Raw genomic sequence first — 22,584 nt, 5'->3', positions numbered from 1 at the left:
CAGGTGTTTGTAAACTTCCGAAAATCCACGTCACTTGTGCACTGTCCCGTTTGGGTTGTGGTCTATGGTACTTCCCAGTAAAGATCTCTATTCATCTCTTACCCATGACAGTGTTAATGCAAAACTGATGGAGTTCTCCACAGGGCATTACCATGGGCCACTGCCCCAAAGGTCACCTGGATTGGTAAAAATTTCCATGAATAACAATAAAGTTTCCCTCACTCTTTATGGTCTTACCGTGTTGCCTCTCTGTCCCACTCTGTGCTGTGTGCACTCCCTTGGTTCAGCTCACGTCCCGGACGACCACCCAAGCGCTCGCACGGCCTTCTCTCTCCCGAGGGTCTTATACCGCACGCCGTCAGCGGCCTGCTATCACCTGCCGTCCTCTCGCCCACAGGTGTGTATCTCTGTAAAAAAAAAAAAAGACGATTTCTTAATCCCAAGGAAAATTTTGTGCACGTTTACATCCTTCACTTTACAGCATTTGTGTGCACAACTGGAAGTAGGATACAAGATGTCCGATGCAATTACTGTGGGGAGGGTAATGAGGATACCAGATGATCAGAACTGATATCCGGTCACGTCAGGTCAAAAGGCGGAGGTGGTTTGTAGGTTTTTTGCGAAGAAAAACGCCACGACTTCTACATTAACTGAGTGTTAAGGAATTTTTCATGAAACATCATAGAGTATCTATCTGAGGAATCCTTTTGTTTGTCTGCCTTTTATTTATTTATTTGATACAATTCTAGAGAGAGGCTCATGGAATATAGCAGAACAACACAGGGGTCAACGAACAATTATAAAATGGGGGCAAAGGTAAAACAGTGGGAGGATAACAAATGGATGTACCACAGAATAATGAGAGGATATTGTCGGGAAAGGGTGACAATGGGGTCTTAGCAGGTGTGGTGAAGCTCAGTGGCGGAAATGGGAGAGACCATGAGGTGGTGGTTGGCAACAGACTTGATTGAAATCCTGTAGGGAAGAGTTCGCAACAATTGGCTCAGAAAGATAGTTCTGCAGACGAGGAAAGAGTGGTATGAAGGATATGAACGAATGGATGTGAGCGTAGATTTATGGAGAGAAAGAAGGAAAGGATTTCTGTGAGAAAAGGTGTGATCTGGAAGGGTTGTGGCGAGGTGAGAGTGCAGGAGGCACAATATCAGAATAGAGGATTACAAACCACCTCCGCCTGGTAGAACCTGCAGGGCCACCAACCTGCCTACTGTGACTTTGTGAGCAAGAAGCAGACATTGAGACTCATCTTTCTGACCTGAGATTCCAATTAAACTGAGGGTCATAGATTCCATTGCTTCAAAGGGTGCAAGATGGGAGGCAACAGGATGAGCCGGCACTGGCACTCCAGATTAAGGAAGGCTTTGTAAATTATTATAACCTGAGGATGGAAGAGGAAGGACTTGGCCCTGCAGAGAAATCTCAAGGGGATGGCTGACCACCTTGGAGATATAACATGTCCAATATTGGCTATAGCTGATATGGAGGCCCAGGAGATCCTGAAACTACCTCTCCCCGAAACTGGCCACAGAAATGAATTGTGTATTTGCTTCCTGGTTCTAATGGAGATGAAAAGTGAGAACGTGGGACCTCTCTTGTGTGAAAATGCATGTCCCAGGTGGATGACTTCCTTTTTTCCAGATCTGCAGAGAGGGATGGCACAACAGCAGGTGGAGGGCGAGGGGTGCAGAACTATCCTGCACAGATTGAAGCTGCTTACAAAATGATATGCCATGGGTTTTCCTGTGAAGATACCATTGTTGTCCTGTACATCAAAAAGAGGATTGATCCAAGAATGATGGATGAAAACTCAGCTGTTCCTCTGAAGTCGAGCACATCCCACCAACTCTCTCTTCGAATGCTTCACGTCCATTTCTTCTTTGGAACCAAACCTCCCTGTTAATGGGATTGGTTGGTATTCGCAACCCCATGGTATCATTCACAAAAGGTGTGCCTGGGATTAGGTGAAATTTCAAGCCGGTACCTTGGAAGTACCTTGAGTGTCAGTCCACATCTGGATGTAAAACCCTGGAGCGGCCCTGGGTTAGCGGATGAAAGATGTCCTTTGCTTGAGTTAAATATCTTCCCTACGGGTCACCTACAGGAAGTTATTCTCTTTCTCCATTAACTCTTCTCTTTTGAGGAAGCTCACTAAGCCCCCCCTTAAGGCACTACTAATCCACCCCGTAATCCGATGAGGTTCCACAGCCAATGATAACAATGGCGAACAATAAGGGGATTGGCAGCATTGCTACAAATGGACGCAACAATTCAGGCCTTACAGGTAATTTTCAGCAACGTTATTGTAATAAATTCACGACTATAGTTGAACTTTCTATCTGATGTACCATACTCTTCACAGAGCATCGGTGCTGCCGAAGCAGGTTCCTGAGCAAGGGTTATGATGGGTGGTTTGCCATTTCCTTCCCAGCAGTAGTTAGGGCAGGAATTTGTTATTTGACCATGGTGCCAGCAATAGATCGTCTAACATCCAAGGGAAGGAACACACAATACCTGTTGGCAGTTTATAGCTGGGTCTGGATCCAAACTCAGGCTCGACAGCTTAGAGGTTAGTGCGCGTACCTTTAGGCCATCCTGCCAGCTCCATAGCCGAACTATAATCTACAATAAAGAAATCTACACAGGGAACTGACCTGCTCAGGAAAAGAGTGGCCGTATAATACAGGTGATGAAGTATCAACATTGACAACATTTTAGTCTTTCGAGGAATTTTTGGTGAAACGCATTCCTTAGTCAATGATGTGGGTCTTATTGTATTTACAATGTATTCATTTCTACCCAAAGTGCTCATCATATTAGCAGCATGTGTTTCCTTTTAGGATTAGGTTATCTTTTGGGTACAGAGACGATGAAATATGATATTATGCCATGAAGGAGTCAGCTTGTCACGCAACATGTAATTTTAGTATAACGAGGCCTAAACCTCTGTTGTAACATCTGAAAGCCATGAATGACTAATTGCAAGGTGCCATCATTCTTTAATGAGGAAAACGCAATAATGGTACAAACCTGTAGGACTATGAACTCAAACATGATGCTGAACGTTTCCTGAAGAATAAAAGGATAGCGCAGAAGTTATCCATTTCTCGCTTGGCGTCCAATGTGGCTGCTAGTCTTGCCGCACTGGTTTTTAGCAATAAATAGTAAATAAGTTCACCCAAACTACCAAGCATATACATGATGTACACGGGTGTTATTAGAGGCATGAAATACATGGCTTAACCGATGAGGTTTTGCGGAACAATTTCCGGGAGATAATCATGTTTCATGTGCTTGAATCTCCTCGAAATTTCTCTCCAAATTTGACCGCGGATACCCAAGTACACAGTGAGCGTGATGCTTGTTAGGGTTAGGGTTAGGGTTAGGGTTAGGGTTAGGGTTAGGGTGTTAAGGTAGAAATTAAACAATAGTAATGTGTCATATTATTGCAAAGGTCAATATGCTTTGGGGTTAAAAGAACTTGTACTGTGATTTCTCCTGATATTGAAGAGACCGAGTCACGGACAAATGAGTGCGTTTCTTTGGCAGGCTCTGCTCTGGGAGCCGTTTCGACCGCGTCTGTTTTCCCCGAAGCCCTTAAATTAAAGAAGTTGAAGCTAGAAGCGTTGAACGGGATCCAGGGAACGGGTTCTGGACATAGGGACGTCGATGGAACGGAACACGGAACCGGTGAGCTTGGAAAGGATGGAGGTGGTGAGCAATTTGATATGGGATTGGGTTTTAAGGTTTTGACAATAGGACTCTTGGCCAATGAAAAGCCACGGGTTTAGGATAAGAATGATTCGGGCATTGATTGTTATGATTAATTATTATCGATAGTACCGAACGAAATGCTAAATCCCGATAAGAAGTCAAATGGATATAAAATGGGTGCATAAGCCATTCTTGCCTGCAACTTCCATCGAGTGATGGACATATTCACCCAAACAAAGGTGAATGGAACAGAATGATCAAATGGAATGATCGAGAGATGGGTCCGTTAGACTCCCAGTGGTATTGTGCTTTGGGATGTTGGTCCATGATTCGTTCCCAAGCGATTGCCTCTTGTCATCCCTGAAAGGACCTTCCAGCTGTTCCTGCCGGGCAAGGGCTTTGTTTATTTATTTATTTACGTTCCGGGGTATTGCTTTTCGTCGCTTTTCGTTATTCTCGACCCTGAAATTAATCACGAGGCTGTCATGAAACTGCAGAGTGTGACAGGGTGAGAACTATCAAGTCCTGTAGTGTTGGCTTGAGTGGGGCGAGCTGGGATGTCATCCTCCTGCCGTCTCGAGGCAATGAGTGTGAGCGCGTTAAAGATGAAAATTAATCATGTGGGCCAGTTAGGAAGAATCTCGACTCACAAACTTTTCGTACAGTATGATCCAATTGACTTTTAGTGGAATTTAGCTTGACTTTTGTTTGGTGCAAATTAGCATAGTGACAGCACAGATGGGCAGCCTTTCACAGAGCTGAGCGTAGGCCGCAATCGAAGAAGCTGATGTATAACCATCGTACCCGTATGCAAAGCCAACCCAACCTTTCTGTTGAGGAACGTTTGAGCGACAAAACGACGAACGCACGTGGCAACACGTCGTTCAGCCATTCAAACTGGCCGGAGAGATGCGGTTTAGGTACGAAGCGAGGGGCCACATGGATAGCGCGACACTCGCTTGAAGCGACAAAAGGGTACGAGAAAAAAAAGCATTGATTTTATGGGAAGGGATCAGCTGGGAGAGAAGGTTGAAAGAAGGATGTATGGGTCGGGGGGAGGATGAATGGGGTAGAGAAAAGGGAGGCACGAGGGGAACAGGACGAGCAGCAATATACTGGATTAGAGCTCACTGTCCCAGTGTCCCAGGCTTTCTCTGTGCCCTTCGCCCGGTCTTGGCCCTTTTGTTAGCGGTTCGAATCGCAGTTCGATCCAACGCCACACATGATTTGTTAGTGTGTGGTCAGGCTGCAGACACGGCCGATGGATTTTGCGCCATTGTTTGCATGCTCATGCGCTGAAAGGCTGCATCAATATCTGATATGGCTGCCGAGATATAGTGTGTGAGGCCCTACATTTTGATTTATTGCAATCAATCAACCAATCAGCAGGCCATCTGCGATGCTTTGTCTCTTGTCTCATTGTCGCTCGACACATCTTTCTTTTCTTTTGGTGCCAAACTCTTTGCCTCTCTGGTGTATGCCCCCCTCCATCCCCCCGACATACCCCAATTCCCCCTCTCCCCGTCCACCCTTACCGGCCCTCCCTCATTTGAGTCCCTTTTTGTTTTGTTCTCACTCATTGTCACCCTGTCAGGCAATCCCTCTTTGTATCCTCCTGGCATCTCGAAGGTTCTCTTCGCAACATAAGGCAAATAGGGAATTAAAACGACTTCCGGATGTTTGAAATCTTGAGGAAAACATTGGAAATGTTGGGGTTCTTTCCCAAAATATGTAGCACAGTCCAGCTCAGATCGCCCTTTTGTATCGCGCCAAGCCATCCGACTGGCACGTGAGGTCACAACTCGGCACAAAGAATGATATTTGGGATTAGACAGGTTTGAAATCAAACAAACAAATATTCTCTCCACGACATGCCATCCCAATATAACCTTTCTCAAAATCTACTTTCTTTGTTCTTTTTTTTTTGACTTTTTCAGCAGCAAGAAAGGCCTTACCTCCCTCTGCTTTTTCAATCAACGTGCCCTTTGCAGGTGTTCTTGTGTTTTGCCTTTACGCCTTTGTATGGACATCTTTCCTGACAGAGGTGGAACCAACATGCAGGAAAGATGTCAAACTTACCTACTTTCAATGTCATCTGTCCTTGTCTCAACAGGTGAGACAGTTTGGGATAGAGAGAAACACCTCTCGCCCAAAACTCCATTGTCTTCACCGAACTTGGCTTCCCAGGTCCTTCCCGTCTCACATGTGGCTTCCCTGAGCCATCCACTGAGCCAACTTCAGCAAAGTCCGCTTTTCACCAATGGTAAGTCTCCCCACTGGTTAACGTCATTCTGCGAGCCTATCATTCCTCTTCAGGTCAGTCAATTAGGCCTTCATTCCTCCAGTCACTCTGGTCGACCTTCACTTATCCCCCATCACTATTAGGCCTTAATTTCTCCTCCAGTTTTTCTAATAGGCCTTCACTTCGCCTCCAATCCCTTTGATAGTCCTTTATTTCTCCTCCAATCCTTATGATAGTCCATCATTTTCCCTACCGTCACTATGATAGACCTTCACTTATCCCCCATCACTATTAGGCCTTAATTCTTCTCCAGTTATTCTAATAGGCCTTCACTTCTCCAATCCCTATGATAGTCCTTTATGTCTCCTCCCGTCACGATGATAGACCTTCACTTCTCCTCCCGTCACTATTAGGCCTCAATTTCCTGTCCAGTTATTCTAATAGGCCTTCACTTCAACTCCAATCCTCATGATAGGACTTCTTTCAATTTTTTTAATATGTGGCCTAAGGCTCGCAATGCAGCTTACACACACACACACACACACACACACACACACACACACACACACAAACACACACACACAAGCACACACACACACACACACACACACACACACACACACACACACACACACACACACATACACACACACACACACTTCACAGCCACTGAGCTTGGGGGAAGTGCCATCACTGAGGTCACTTCCCAGGATACTTTGGGTACCAGCGACGTCATAACGATGGCGCCGCTTTTCTCATCGCAATCAGCAGGGAATTTCCTCATGAGGAATTTCCTCCTCCCCATGGATGCAAACTGATGGCGTTTGTCCGTGCTGTATCCTACGAAATGCTAAACATCAAGCAAGGAAGCAGCACGCACCATTTTAAAGTCCTTGGTATGACTGGAACCGGTCCAAGCCGGATGGGTGTTTTTTAGGAGACACCATCTCCCTACTGGATAGCCGTTGGCTCCTTACGGGAGGTCATCTGCCCTTTACCAGGTGTTGTTTTTGGTCCTGACAGGGTGTCACTGGAACCCTCTCCACTAGCAAAGCCAGTGAGGGGTGTCAGTTTAGTCGCTGACAACCCGACCATGCGGCAGGTAGCACTGGGTTACCTGTTACCAGTGGTCGTCCCAAAAGACTGATCTGACACAATTTCTCCTTCAGTCACTTCAGGTGTTCATTTCTCTTCAGGTGCATTTCTACATTACAGGGATCTATATCTCAGGCCAGTTCTCCCTTGGCCTATTGCTTATTATATTCCTAAACAAAATACATTTAGTAGGTTTTACTACAGAACAAATTTCAGAAAATACTGCAAATATCGGATATTTTGTAATTCATCTGATTCTGCACATATGATATGATGATATTAACATTGGTGACCTTGACTTATCACAGTGTTCAGAAATTACAAGTCCATGGTGAGACATTTTGAGGCACAACGTGAGACATTTTTATAAGGGCTGCCATGAACCTGTAACGACCCAACTCGCAGCTATTCCCAATAGTCGTTAAGAAATAATTAGGGTTTAAATATCCTCTGCCGTTTAAGTGACTTTTGAACGAGTTTATCAATGTATTGCTGCATCAGTTGAGCCATTTCACGTTTGGGAGCCGTGAGTCACGTGGTGTTTTTGAAAAGAATCCATTTTGATTTTATAACTTTTGCTAGTGGGTATGCTTGCACATTGTAAGCAATAACAAGCCGTGCTTGTACTTAGGTACATAATAAATATAAGTTTTATGATTATAGGTAAGCATCACCGACCTGCTAAGCCTGGTGCTGGCTTGGGATCCAGGATCCTGAGTTGGAATCCCAGTCGATCGTTGAATTAAAGCCAGGGGGGTGACTCAGTCTGTCATCCTTCCGAGGTCGGCAAATTGCGTACCATCTTACTGGTAATTGGGGCACCGCATCAGCGGCACAGATGGAACACTAAATTTGAGCATTCTACAACACGCAGAAGGCACTGAGCATTTTTTTGAAGGCGTTTACAGTTTTTTTAACGTAAATTTTCATTTACCGACGCTTTCTGATGGTTCTGAGATGTTTCCAGGTTTACGGGCTTCGATGTCCGTCGGCACACTAAATTTCAGGTTTCTACTACACACGGAAGTACGGAACATTAATACCAGTCAATGGTTAAAAAGGGCGTTTATTTACTGTGTATACGATAAGAGAACATCATGTTCATGACGGATTTTATTTTTATTCGACCACGTACCTGGTTCAATAGGGTTGATGAAGAGTACTGGATAGAGATATCAGCTCAGATGTAGAGTACTGGATAGAGAGATCAGCTCAGATGTAGAATACTGGATAGAGAGATGAGCTCAGATGTAGAGTACTGGATAGAGATATCAGCTCAGATGTGGAGTACTGGATAGAGAGATTAGCTCAGATGTGGAGTACTGGATAGAGAGATTAGCTCAGATGAAGAGTACTGGATAGAGATATCAGCTCAGATGTAGAGTACTGGATAGAGAGATCAGCTCAGATGTAGAATACTGGATAGAGAGATGAGCTCAGATGTAGAGTACTGGATAGAGATATCAGCTCAGATGTGGAGTACTGGATCGAGAGATCAGCTCAGATGTAGAGTACTGGATAGAGATATCAGCTCAGATGTAGAGTACTGGATAGAGAGATCAGCTCAGATGTGGAGTACTGGATAGAGATATCAGCTCATATGGAGAGTACTGGATGAAGATATCAGCTCATATGTGGAGTATTGGATAGAGATATCGGCTCAGATGTAGAGTACTGGATAGAGATATCGGCTCAGATGTAGAGTACTGGATAGAGATATCAGCTCAGATGTGGAGTACTGGATAGAGATATCAGTTCAGATGTAGAGTACTGGATAGAGAGATTAGCTCAGATGTAGAGTACTGGATAGAGAGATTAGCTCAGATGTAGAGTACTGGATAGAGAGATCGGCTCAGATGTAGAGTACTGGATAGAGATATCAGCTCAGATGTAGAGTACTGGATAGAGATATCAGCTCAGATGTAGAGTACTGGATAGAGAGATTAGCTCAGATGTAGAGTACTGGATAGAGATATCAGCTCAGATGTAGAGTACTGGATAGCGATATCAGCTCAGATGAGGAGGACTGGATAGAGAGATTAGCTCAGATGTAGAGTACTGGATAGCGATATCAGCTCAGATGAGGAGTACTGGATAGAGATATCAGCTCAGATGTAGAGTACTGGATAGCGATATCAGCTCAGATGAGGAGTACTGGATAGAGATATCAGCTCATATGTAGAGTACTGGATAGAGATATCAGCTCAGATGTAGAGTACTGGATAGAGATATCAGCTCAGATGTAGAGTACTGGATAGAGATATCAGCTCAGATGTAGAGTACTGGATAGAGAGATTAGCTCAGATGTAGAGTACTGGATAGAGATATCAGCTCAGATGTAGAGTACTGGATAGCGATATCAGCTCAGATGAGGAGTACTGGATAGAGAGATTAGCTCAGATGTAGAGTACTGGATAGCGATATCAGCTCAGATGAGTACTGGATAGAGATATCAGCTCAGATGTAGAGTACTGGATAGCGATATCAGCTCAGATGAGGAGTACTGGATAGAGATATCAGCTCAGATGTAGAGTACTGGATAGAGATATCAGCTCAGATGTAGAGTACTGGATAGAGAGATTAGCTCAGATGTAGAGTACTGGATAGAGAGATCGGCTCAGATGTAGAGTACTGGATAGAGATATCAGCTCAGATGTAGAGTACTGGATAGAGATATCAGCTCAGATGTAGAGTACTGGATAGAGAGATTAGCTCAGATGTAGAGTACTGGATTGAGATATCAGCTCAGATGTAGAGTACTGGATAGCGATATCAGCTCAGATGAGTACTGGATAGAGAGATTAGCTCAGATGTAGAGTACTGGATAGCGATATCAGCTCAGATGAGGAGTACTGGATAGAGATATCAGCTCAGATGTAGAGTACTGGATAGCGATATCAGCTCAGATGAGGAGTACTGGATAGAGATATCAGCTCATATGTAGAGTACTGGATAGAGATATCAGCTCAGATGTAGAGTACTGGATAGAGATATCAGCTCAGATGTAGAGTACTGGATAGAGATATCAGCTCAGATGTAGAGTACTGGATAGAGAGATTAGCTCAGATGTAGAGTACTGGATAGAGATATCAGCTCAGATGTAGAGTACTGGATAGCGATATCAGCTCAGATGAGGAGTACTGGATAGAGAGATTAGCTCAGATGTAGAGTACTGGATAGCGATATCAGCTCAGATGAGTACTGGATAGAGATATCAGCTCAGATGTAGAGTACTGGATAGCGATATCAGCTCAGATGAGGAGTACTGGATAGAGATATCAGCTCAGATGTAGAGTACTGGATAGAGATATCAGCTCAGATGTAGAGTACTGGATAGAGAGATTAGCTCAGATGTAGAGTACTGGATAGAGATATCAGCTCAAATGTAGAGTACTGGATAGCGATATCAGCTCAGATGTGGAGTACTGGATAGAGAGATTAGCTCAGATGTAAAGTACTGGATAGAGATATCAGCTCAGATGTAGAGTACTGGATAGAGATATCAGCTCAGATGTAGAGTACTGGATAGAGATATCAGCTCAGATGTAGAGTGCTGGATAGAGATATCAGCTCATATGTGGAGTACTGGATAGAGATATCGGCTCAGATGTAGAGTACTGGATAGAGATATTGGCTCAGATGTAGAGTACTGGATAGAGATATCAGCTCAGATGTAGAGTACTGGATAGAGATATCAGCTCAGATGTAGAGTACTGGATAGAGATATCAGCTCAGATGTAGAGTACTGGATAGAGATATCGGCTCAGATGTAGAGTACTGGATAGAGAGATCAGCTCAGATGTAGAGTACTGGATCGAGATATCGGCTCAGATGTAGAGTACTGGATAGATATATCAGCTCAGATGTAGAGTACTGGATAGAGATATCAGCTCAGATGTAGAGTACTGGATGGAGATATCAGCTCAGATGTAGAGTACTGGATAGAGATATCAGCTCAGATGTAGAGTACTGGATAGAGATATCAGCTCAGATGTAGAGTACTGGATAGAGATATCGGCTCAGATGTAGAGTACTGGATAGAGAGATCAGCTCAGATGTAGAGTACTGGATAGAGATATCAGCTCAGATGTAGTGTACTGGATAGAGATATCAGCTCAGATGTAGAGTACTGGATAGAGATATCGGCTCAGATGTAGAGTACTGGATAGAGAGATCAGCTCAGATGTCGAGTACTGGATGGAGATATCAGCTCAGATGTAGAGTACTGGATAGAGATATCAGCTCAGATGTAGAGTACTGGATAGAGATATCAGCTCAGATGTAGAGTACTGGATAGAGATATCAGCTCAGATGTAGAGTACTGGATAGAGATATCGGCTCAGATGTAGAGTACTGGATAGAGATATCGGCTCAGATGTAGAGTACTGGATAGAGAGATCAGCTCAGATGTCGAGTACTGGATGGAGATATCAGCTCAGATGTAGAGTACTGGATAGAGATATCAGCTCAGATGTAGAGTACTGGATAGAGATATCAGCTCAGATATAGAGTACTGGATAGAGATATCAGCTCAGATGTAGAGTACTGGATAGAGAGATTAGCTCAGATGTAGAGTACTGGATAGAGATATCAGCTCAGATGTAGAGTACTGGATAGAGATATCAGCTCAGATGTAGAGTACTGGATAGAGATATCAGCTCAGATGTAGAGTACTGGATGGAGATATCAGCTCAGATGTGGAGTACTGGATAGAGAGATTAGCTCAGATGTAGAGTACTGGATAGAGATATCAGCTCAGATGTAGAGTACTGGATAGAGAGATTAGCTCAGATGTAGAGTACTGGATAGAGATATCGGCTCAGATGTAGAGTACTGGATAGAGAGATTAGCTCAGATGTAGAGTACTGGATAGAGATATCAGCTCAGATGTAGAGTACTGGATAGAGATATCAGCTCAGATGTAGAGTACTGGATAGAGATATCAGCTCAGATGTAGAGTACTGGATAGAGAGATTAGCTCAGATGTGGAGTACTGGATAGAGAGATTAGCTCAGATGTAGAGTACTGGATAGAGATATCGGCTCAGATGTAGAGTACTGGATAGAGAGATCAGCTCAGATGTCGAGTACTGGATGGAGATATTAGCTCAGATGTAGAGTACTGGATGGAGATATCAGCTCAGATGTAGAGTACTGGATAGAGATATCAGCTCAGATGTAGAGTTTTGATTAGCAATGGCATTACTTGATTACAACTGCATGGTATTCATAGAATACTTACCCTGCACAGTCAATTTGTTGTGAGTCAACTTTCCTGTTTTTGAACATTTTTTTTTGGCTTTGATCCAATATGCCTGCCAGACGACGTAAGCAATGACATCATAAATTTATATTCTCTGATATAATTGTTGCATAGATCACGCTCAATACATTTCAAACTAATCAGACTAAGCGTTGTCCCTGTCGAATTATGACGTCATAATTATGGCACCAATGACGTCATCGTTAACAACGCCTATTCCCCATATGGAGTTATTTATAATGAGCCACGTTTCAATTTTTTCCATATGGCGGTTTTGGAGATATAGAGGTGCAACATTTTTCGGTTTTTCCAAGATGGCGCCTGTACCACATGACCTATGACGTCATGATTATCATTAAAATATCCTACAGTAGGAGGCGCTCCTATGGTGAAAATTTCATGTCAATCGGACCAACGGTTGCCGAGAAAATGAGTTTTTAAAATGCAGACAAGTACGGCACACTTACGCACCGAATCCTTAACCCCGCTTTTCGCTTCGTGAGCGCAGAGTAATGAAAACACCAAACACTGGAATGTGTAACTATTAGTGCTTCCACAGGTTATCCTCACCACCTTTTGTTTAATGCATGGCCTATCTCCCACTCAGGGCTTGAGCACATTGGTGGAGCCCTGCCTCTTATGATGATGTCACATCCGCTGCTACCCGTCACTCTGCCCCATGCTGCCTCCGTCTCCATGGCAATCAGTCATATGTCGCATCTGGGCAATGCGGTGGCAGCAGGCAGCGGAGAGTTACAACTACAACCTCCACGTCTCGACCATGCCCTTGTGAAGGTAGAATCCAATTCTTGCAAATGTGTACATCGAGGATTTAAATGAATAACAATGACGACAGAACACGTCACAATTGGCTTCCAAATTTGCTTGAAAAAACGAGACATGTTTACCTCCCCTTATCCAAAGGTGGATGGAGGTTATGTTTTCACCCCTGTCTGTCTGTTTGTCTGTCTGTTTGCTTATTTGTGAACAAAATATCTCAAAAGGTTGTGGACGGATTCGGACGAAATTGGGCAGAGATGTAGCGTCTGTCACAAGGACGAAATTATTAGATTTTGGTGAAGATCCAGATTCGGTTCCGGCTACTACAATTATTTAAGTGATTCTTCACCATTGGGGGATAGGGCCAAAACGATATATAGCAGGATATCTCAAAAAGTTGTGGACGGATTCGGACGAAACTTGGTGGACCGGTTGGGTGTCAGACAAGGACAAAGAGATTCGATTTTGGTGAAGATCTGAATATAGATTCGGATATGAGAATTATTTAATTTTAAGTGATTCTTCACCATTGAGTGATAATGATATGGCCAACGAGGCGTAGGTATGCTCTACTGAGTGCCGTTCTAGTTCGTACTGCTTTCACGACAACTGTGTGTTGCGATATGACTGTTCAAAGCAAACCTCACGAAGACTGACGCACAATCAATCGATGCAGGTATTTGGATGACAATGCACCATGAGTCTCTTCACCGGGTACACGCAGATAAGACAGCTGGCTTGACAGCTCATCTCAACAACAACGGGTCTTCTTGTTTCAAAGATTTCTTGTTTCTTGGACTTCTTCGAATTTCTTGTTCCGAGAAGTTATTGAACGCGTCACGGAGCTGTACAACAAGCACTGGAGGGATTTGAGATGAAATCCAACCCAGTAATGGCATTTATAATAATAATATGTAGTCGTGTACTCTTGACAGAGCTTTGGGGGCCTCCACGACAAGTCGAGAAACCTTTCAAGGGTCGAAGCAATCTTGGACAGATCTCCACTGCAGGATACTCAAACGAAGGTGATGTGTAATGATGCAGGTGATAACTCGTCTGGTCTTTATTGATTGCCATATCAAAATCAAGATCAAAATGTGGGACCGTGGGATCCTCGAACGCCCACCAAGGACCAGTGCTGGTAGGTCACATCATCTGGTTCCACGGGTGGCACACATCGATGCACCAGGGTGCACCTATATCGATGCACCAGGGTGGCACACATATCGATGCACCAGTGTGGCACACATATCGATGCACCAGGGTGGCACACATATCGATGCACCAGTGTGGCACACATATCGATGCACCAGGGTGGTACCTATATCGATGCACCAGGGTGGCACACATATCGATGCACCAGGGTGGCACACATATCGATGCACCAGGGTGGTACCTATATCGATGCATACGAGCACCAGGGTGGTACCTATATCGATGCACCAGGGTGGCACACATATCGATGCACCAGGGTGGCACACATATCGATGCACCAGGGTGGCACACATATCGATGCACTCGGGTGGGACACATATCGATGCACCAGGGTGCCACACATATCGATGCACCAGGGTGGCACACATATCGATGTACCAGGGTGGCACATATATCGATGCACCAGGGTGGCACACATATCGATGCACCAGGGTGACACACATATCGATGCACCAGGGTGGCACACATATCGATGCACCAGGGTGGCACACATATCGATGCACCAGGGTGGCACACATATCGATGCACCAGGGTGGCACACATATCGATGCACCAGGGTGGCACACATATCGATGCACCAGGGTGACACACATATCGATGCACCAGGGTGACACACATATCGATGCACCAGGGTGACAGTTCATACAGCAGGTTCGAGAGAGATTGAAACCCAGGCTCGACGACTCAGAAAGAAAGCAAGTGTTGTCCATCCGGCGAGCCCAATACTGGCATCGGAAAGGACGATGTACACCTGCAGAGCCATGGTATCAAATTTTAGGCAATTATTATCGGCAGTCTAATAAAGAAGTCATCGGACATATATAATTATAATTATATTCAGCGCGTTAACCCAATGTTGATCCAGTGACTGTTAAGAAATGATTATTCTTGCTCTACCTCTCCCTGAATCTAATGAGGTTTTTTTCACCCTCTCCAGGAACGAAGTGAGGACTGCTCCAGTCCATCCCCAGCCCCATCGCCCGAGAGGAGGTTACATAAGGGACCCCGGCCCGTCCGGCTCGGCTCACCGGCACACTCCCACGGCTCCGACAGGCTCGGTAGGCCCCGATTCAGTTCGACCTTTGCTCTGACTCCAATGTCGGCCAAACACCAAACATTTGGATGTAACTCCCGGTCGTGACGATGTGTAAACACGACAAAGTTTTACGACGTTGTCTCTCGCTTATCAAGGTGCTGTTTCCCTCAGCCCTTGGCAGGTTGGCAGCTTAATTATGCCCATAAAATTGTATTATCTAATGAATTTGAGACAAAAGGAGAGGTTGGGAGGAGGGAGGAGTGGAGGGTGTGCATGGAGGGTGGTGAGTGGGAGGCTGGGGTTTGCCACATAAAGAGCCGCGAGAGGGGGTCGTGGCACGAGGTGGATAGTGTAATAGTCATGGAGAAATGTAATTTTAGTTGCGTAATTACAATAAATCATCGATGGCATCCTCCTGGAATGCCAACTGGGTATCGTCGGTCATTTCATCGAAATCAACAGCTCCCACGAAGGGATCTAAATCCTGAAAGCTCAGACCCTACACCACTTGCAAAAGACTCTCTGGCTGTCTGATGCGTCGTAGGCCCGGATTGTGGCTCCGCTACACCACTCTCAGGACGTGGACCCTACACCACTGGAAAAAGACTGGCTGCCTCTGATGCGTTGTAGGCCCGGATTGTGGCTCCGCTACACCACTCTCAGGACGTGGACCCTACACCACTGGAAAAAGACTCTGGCTGCCTCTGATGCGTCGTAGGCCCGGATTGTGACTCTGCTACACCACTCTCAGGACGTGGACCCTACACCACTGGCAAAAGACTCTCTGGCTGTCTGATGCGTCGTAGGCCTGGATTGTGGCTCCGCTACACCACTCTCAGGACGTGGACCCTACATTCTTGTCACCTCACTCTTCCTTGAGCTACATTTTCCATACGACCGTGGACCGTTGCTATGGAGATAGAGGCACAGGCAACGTGATGCATCATGTAAGATGCAGGCATCTGCCAATCTGCTGCAGACCTGATTGGGAGATAAACGAAGGTGATGAGGATCAATAAGTAATTTGGAAATTTACGTTTAAATAATAACATCACCATGTGTGCTGAATCCAGTGTAAGGCCTCAAACTGTCACTGCAGCTGTCGCTTTGGAGATGTTTGACAGGACACTGCAGCAGAAAGCTGGACTCCACTACCAGCTCGCTTCGTGAAGCCTTTGGTGATACTCGAACCTAGTCGCCATTTTCACCAAACACGAACATACATCTCGTGGCAAAATGGTGGATGGGACTTTTCTCTTGTCTGAGGTATTTGTTGCTGAGGATGGAAGAGGTCGTCGGAAACCCACTAGGTATAGATGTCCAATGTGAAATATTTCAGCTCTTTGTTGCTTCATCATGATTCTTCACTTAACTCTAGCCCTCGTTATCAATGGCTGATCGAACGAAGGGCACGTGACACCATAAGAAGACTCTCCACGAAGAGCACGTGACACCATAAGAAGACTCTCCACGAAGAGCACGTGACACCATAAGAAGACTCTCCATGAAGAGCACGTGACACCATAAGAAGACTCTCCACGAAGAGCACGTGACACTATAAGAAGACTCTCCACGAAGAGCACGTGACACTATAAGAAGACTCTCCACGAAGAGCACGTGACACCATAAGAAGACTTTCCATGAAGAGCACGTGACACCATAAGAAGACTCTCCACGAAGAGCACGTGACACTATAAGAAGACTCTCCACGAAGAGCATGTGACACCATAAGAAGACTCTCCACGAAGAGCACGTGACACTATAAGAAGACTCTCCATGAAGAGCACGTGACACTGTAAGAAGACTCTCGAAGAAGAGCATGTGACACCAGAAGAAGACTCTCCACGAAGAGCACATGACACTATAAGAAGACTCTCCACGAAGAACACGTGACACCATAAGAAGACTCTCCACGAAGAGCACATGACACCATAAGAAGACTCTCCACGAAGAGCACGTGACACCATAAGAAGACTCTCCACGAAGAGCACGTGACACCAGAAGAAGACTCTCCACGAAGAGCACATGACACCATAAGAAGACTCCACGAAGAGCACGTGACACCATAAGAAGACTCTCCACGAAGAGCACATGACACTATAAGAAGACTCTCCACGAAGAACACGTGACACCATAAGAAGACTCTCCACGAAGAGCACGTGACACCATAAGAAGACTCTCCACGAAGAGCACGTGACACTATAGGAAGACTCCACGAAGAGCACGTGACACTATAAGAAGACTCTCCACGGAGAGCACGTGACACTAAGAAGAGTCTCCACGAAGAGCACGTGACACTATAAGAAGACTCTCCACGAAGTGCACGTGACACTAAGAAGAGTCTCCACGAAGAGCACGTGACACTATAGGAAGACTCTCCTCGAAGAGCACGTGACACTATATGAAGACTCTCCTCGAAGAGCACGTGACACTATAAGAAGACTCTCCACGAAGAGCACGTGACACTAAGAAGAGTCTCCACGAAGAGCAAGTGACACTAAGAAGACTCTCCACGAAGAGCAGACACCATAAGAAGATTCTCCACGAAGAGCACATGACACTAATCAACCTTTCGTTCAAACTCATGCTCTTCACTTCTCTGTGCACACAAAGGACAGTCGATCGTTACACATGCAAGGCCTTCAGCTCGCCATACTGATTACCTGCGTACTCTACTGTATTTATAATTAATTATCATTAGCAATCACAGGTGAGGAAACAACAAGCGTAGCGTGAAGTGGGGAGATTTTGTATTGTTTGGACAACAAGGAATTGTCACAGTACATACCTGTAGTGAATCATTTAAAATTAGATCAGCACTAGGTAGAGCGCGTACCTCCACCAGACTGAACAGTTTACGTTTTGTAACGCAATGATACGCCGGATCTGGACCAAAATCGAATCGGCTTGTTCTTGTTAACTACCCAAAAAACGCAAACTCTCCGCCAATTTCATCCGAATCCGTCCTTTACCTTTTGAGATATCCTGCTCACAGACAGACAGACAGACAGAAAGGTGAAAACGCCAAATTTCATCCGAATCTGTCCATTATCTTTTGAGATGTCCTGCTCACAGACAGACAGACAAACAGACAGGTGAAAACGCCAAATTTCATCCGAATCTGTCCATTATCTTTTGAGATAATCCTGCTCACAGACAGACAGACAGACAGAGGTGAAAACGCCAAATTTCATCCGAATCTGTCCATTACCTTTTGAGATATCCTGCTCACAGACAGACAGACAGACAGACAGACAGAGGCGAAAACGCCAAATTTCATCCGAATCTATCCATTACCTTTTGAGATATCCTTCTCACAGACAGACAGACAGACAGACAGAAAGGTGAAAACGCCAAATTTCATCCGAATCTGTCCATTATCTTTTGAGATATCCTGCTCACAGACAGACAGACAAACAGACAGGTGAAAACGCCAAATTTCATCCGAATCTGTCCATTATCTTTTGAGATGTCCTGCTCACAGACAGACAGACAGACAGAGGTGAAAACGCCAAATTTCATCCGAATCTGTCCATTACCTTTTGAGATATCCTGCTCACAGACAGACAGACAGACAGACAGACAGAGGCGAAAACGCCAAATTTCATCCGAATCTATCCATTACCTTTTGAGATATCCTTCTCACAGACAGACAGACAGACAGACAGAGGTGAAAACAATCTCCGTCCACCTTCTGTGGCGGAGCTAATGAAACAAACGTATTATATATATATATATATATATGTGTGTGTGTGTGTGTGTGTGTGTGTGTGTGTGTGTGTGTGTGTGTGTGTGTGTGTGTGAGTGTGTGTGTGAGTGTGTATTTGGACATGTGGGTGTATACGTGTGCATCGCAGTGCAAGGGCAGAACGGGCACGGAGTGCAGGCAACACAACGGCAGAACACATTGATTGTCGAAGACCAGAAGCATCCTGGGAGTGAAAGAGCGGGCTCAGAAGCAGGTGATAGGACGAGTACCTCGGGTATCAATGGCCGTGAAAACGGCCGGAATATGTACATTGTTCACGGGGAATTTTGCACAGGAAGGGCTGACCTCAAGGGTTTTGACTTTGCTGCAATGAATCTATGTATTGATATATGTGTTGGTGAGGATTGTTTAACGAAGGCCTCTCATTTATCATTCTCTCTTTACCTCTGCTGACCGTTTGTCCTCTCCGTCGCTGCCGTTTTGAACGTGGTGGTGTAACGGTGGTGGCTTTGACCAGTTGTAGAGGTAAAGGTCGTCGTCGATCCTTTTCGTCGGATGCAGCTTGGGGACTCGCGGATCGGGTGGACCTTCCACTCTCCTAATCGCTTTATCCCAGGCACGGTTTCACTAGATGCTATCTCAGGAGAGCAATATGGCGATGGCTTCCAACGAGGCTTCTGCGCTGTCAGACGGTCGCAAATTTAGCAAAACAGTTTCCCATGCACTTACATTTTGGTCAATAATAAACACACGCAATAAACACTTCGAGCCTCGGATTAAAATGAAAGAAGGCTGTGAGTCACGGTCTTAAATGTCAAACAAAGCCATTTATATTTTAGCAACGACAGCAGAGTCGGTGGTGAAATACCTTATTCATCAGCTGAAAATCCATTATCGTGTCACAGGCTGCGATTGGCTCGGAAAACACACACAGCCGCATGTTAATACGGCCCTGTTCAACTCGAGGATGTCAATATTTAACAAGTGCAAATGAGTGTACACTCATAACAACTCCCTCGCTTTCCCAGCTGTCACAATTTAACCCCTTTCGCATAGACAGCGGGACAGGTGTCAAAGCTTTCAAAGAGGGCCTCCTTTCTCAGGCTACGCGAGGACCGCGGCGGTCAACCTGGCGGGTCCACCACGGGCGGACCCGCCTAACATGGCGACTTTGCGCAACGCTATTTCCCCCCACACTATTTGCCCCGTTTATAGTTTTCTTTTACGGCTTCTGAGCCTCTGGGCCGAACGTGTCCCGTGGCGCCGTTCGCCGAGGGGAGACGAACGCCTGCCGCTCAAAGCGTTTTGGTCAATAAACTCCAGTTGTGATTAAAAGTGAGCAGGAGTCCCGCTGCTCGGCCAAGACGTGAAGAGCGAGCACACGTCCTCGCTGGTAAAAAGGAAACCGCAGGGTCGCACACACACACACACTGGCTTTTTAACCCTCCACACGCACACCTTCAGCGAAAACATCCTTCATATACGAAGTGAGGTTTGGAGACTAAGTGGAGGTGTGATTTTGAATTATTTTTTTTATAGTGACACAAAATAATGGTTTTGTGTCGTGTTCAGGTAAAGTACACTTCAATTGTACCCATACTAAATAGGCCTGCCTTACGTATGCAGGTGGATCGGAAGTCAGGGTTGCCAGACTTGATGTCAAACAAAGCCCCGGCAAGGTAGCGGCACATGACACTCTATAATATGACTGCGTACTTGGTTGGGTAAACTGCATTGTGGGAGCGAACCCGGATGGGTAAGCTCCGATATGGCATGAGCATATATACCTGGCTGGGTAAACACCAATACGGCAGGGTACCTGGATGGGCAGGCACTACCTTGCAAGATGGGGTTGTTGAAGTTGGCTCAGTGAATTGCCGTAAAATGTTTGAACCCGAAGGTGAAATTCACTTGGAATGATAATGCTTGAGAAGGCAAACACAAACAGGGCACACCTGACCTGCAGTCCCCTCCGACGTTCCCAGGTTCCTCTTCAATCGTCAGGACAAAGCGGGGGCTTCTGGAGTCTCTAGAAATGCCTTTGCGCGTTAATTTCTCAGTAAAAATTTACGAAGCTTCGCAAAAGCAACAACGCGGTTTATTTATTTATCTTTACTTGTGCCACAGGGGGTCGGTGCTTGAGGTTTCTCAGAGCCTCGACTCGTTTTTTCATTCTTTTTTTCTTATTTTTTGCGTTTTCCGCAAATGTCACATGACCTCTGCCAGGGGAGAGCTTTGGAGGAGAAAGAAGGGAATGCGGTGCAGTTTACGGGTTATGGAAGCCGAGGTATCTGGGTGTATGGTGAACCTCGCGCGGGACCCGCCACCTGATTCCGATTTGACATGATCCTGTTTACTCGCGAATGAATAATTGAACCTGATCGTGCTTCGATCCGTTACTCCGCCGTGCCCCCCCCCCCCCGGAACGGGCGTGACAACATGGATGGAGTAAAATGACTTCGATCGTGCGGACAAACGCAGAATGCCTTATGGTTGCTCATTGTCGCAATCATCCTAATGAATTCGCCATCAATATTGGGGCATCATGCGGGGCATGCGTCAGTAATTCATCATCGAAGGATGGCACTGATGGATCCTTTCAGGACCGGTTAGGCCTCGGCTTTGTTACGTTTCCTTGCACAAAAGGACTTCCTGGTTTGCAAATCGCGTCCTGGTAGTGCTGCAATGCTCACGGGGGGTGTGTGGGCCCCCATCGCTAAACCAGTGTGGTGTGCCTTCAAAGGGTGATCCTTAAATCTTGAATCCCTCACCAATTAGCAACTCCATCCATCATCAAGCAATCGTTGCTGCCAAGGAAGCTTCTTTGGCATTCAGGATGTGGACAGTTTATTCTTTCTTTGGGATCAGCGAATAATTTAATAGACGTTTATGATATCAAGCATTATGACGTCATCGTCATGGCAACGCCATTCAGGACATGGAAATGTTACCTATTTGTAGGAGATAACCCCAAATGAAAAGCCATGGTTTAAACCCCAGTCCGTGGCTCGAAAGTGCACAGTAGCTGTTCACGAGTCCCCGCCGAGTTTGGGGCAAAATGATCACGTGATCACAGCGGGGTCAATGGGTCCCATTAATTAATAAATAGTCGAGCGGGTCCGGCCTCGTCGTGAAAAAGGGACAGTTTTGCTTAATCAAACTTGGGCCGCATGGAGAGGAGCCACAACTTTGTGCTGCCGCGTGTAAATATTTAAACGGTCGTGTCACGAAAGACCATAATATTTGATCTATCTGCACGGGACAATGTAATCATTAACTTTTGTAATTAAGATGGTACATTCCTTATCAAATTAATGTAAACTCATCCTGGTGTTAGTTTAAGGAACGTAATCCAATTTCCTGCCTCTGAGCGCCGTCGGAAGCCGAGCACGGTCTGCACGTCTCTCTCTATTACAGTGTGTAGGGAGTAGTGTACATGCACATATCCCTCTCCGTTATTAGTGTGTAGAGAGTAGTGTACATGCACATCTCCCTCTCTATTATTAGTGTGTAGAG

General features: G+C 45.5%; 1 protein-coding gene across 3 annotated transcripts in view; it reads left to right on the top strand.

The window, feature by feature from the left end:
• The window catches only part of LOC137437772 (dachshund homolog 1), a 267,460-nt gene that overhangs the window by 159,185 nt on the left and 85,691 nt on the right, over positions 1 to 22,584 (top strand). The window contains exons 2-7 of one of the 3 annotated variants that reach the window (XM_068132377.2): positions 288 to 397; positions 3,565 to 3,705; positions 5,843 to 5,992; positions 12,936 to 13,123; positions 15,261 to 15,381; positions 19,217 to 19,321. In XM_068132377.2, the coding sequence (XP_067988478.2) occupies positions 288 to 397; positions 3,565 to 3,705; positions 5,843 to 5,992; positions 12,936 to 13,123; positions 15,261 to 15,381; positions 19,217 to 19,321 (815 nt within the window). The remainder of the gene's footprint in view (positions 1 to 287; positions 398 to 3,564; positions 3,706 to 5,842; positions 5,993 to 12,935; positions 13,124 to 15,260; positions 15,382 to 19,216; positions 19,322 to 22,584) is intronic. The other 2 variants (XM_068132379.2, XM_068132378.2) reach the window with 2 other exon arrangements.

This window comes from Myxine glutinosa, chromosome 12 (genome assembly GCF_964187855.1).
Source record: "Myxine glutinosa chromosome 12, kmMyxGlut1.1, whole genome shotgun sequence".
Lineage (NCBI taxonomy): Eukaryota > Metazoa > Chordata > Myxini > Myxiniformes > Myxinidae > Myxine > Myxine glutinosa.
This window is presented reverse-complemented; position numbering and strand designations above follow the sequence as displayed.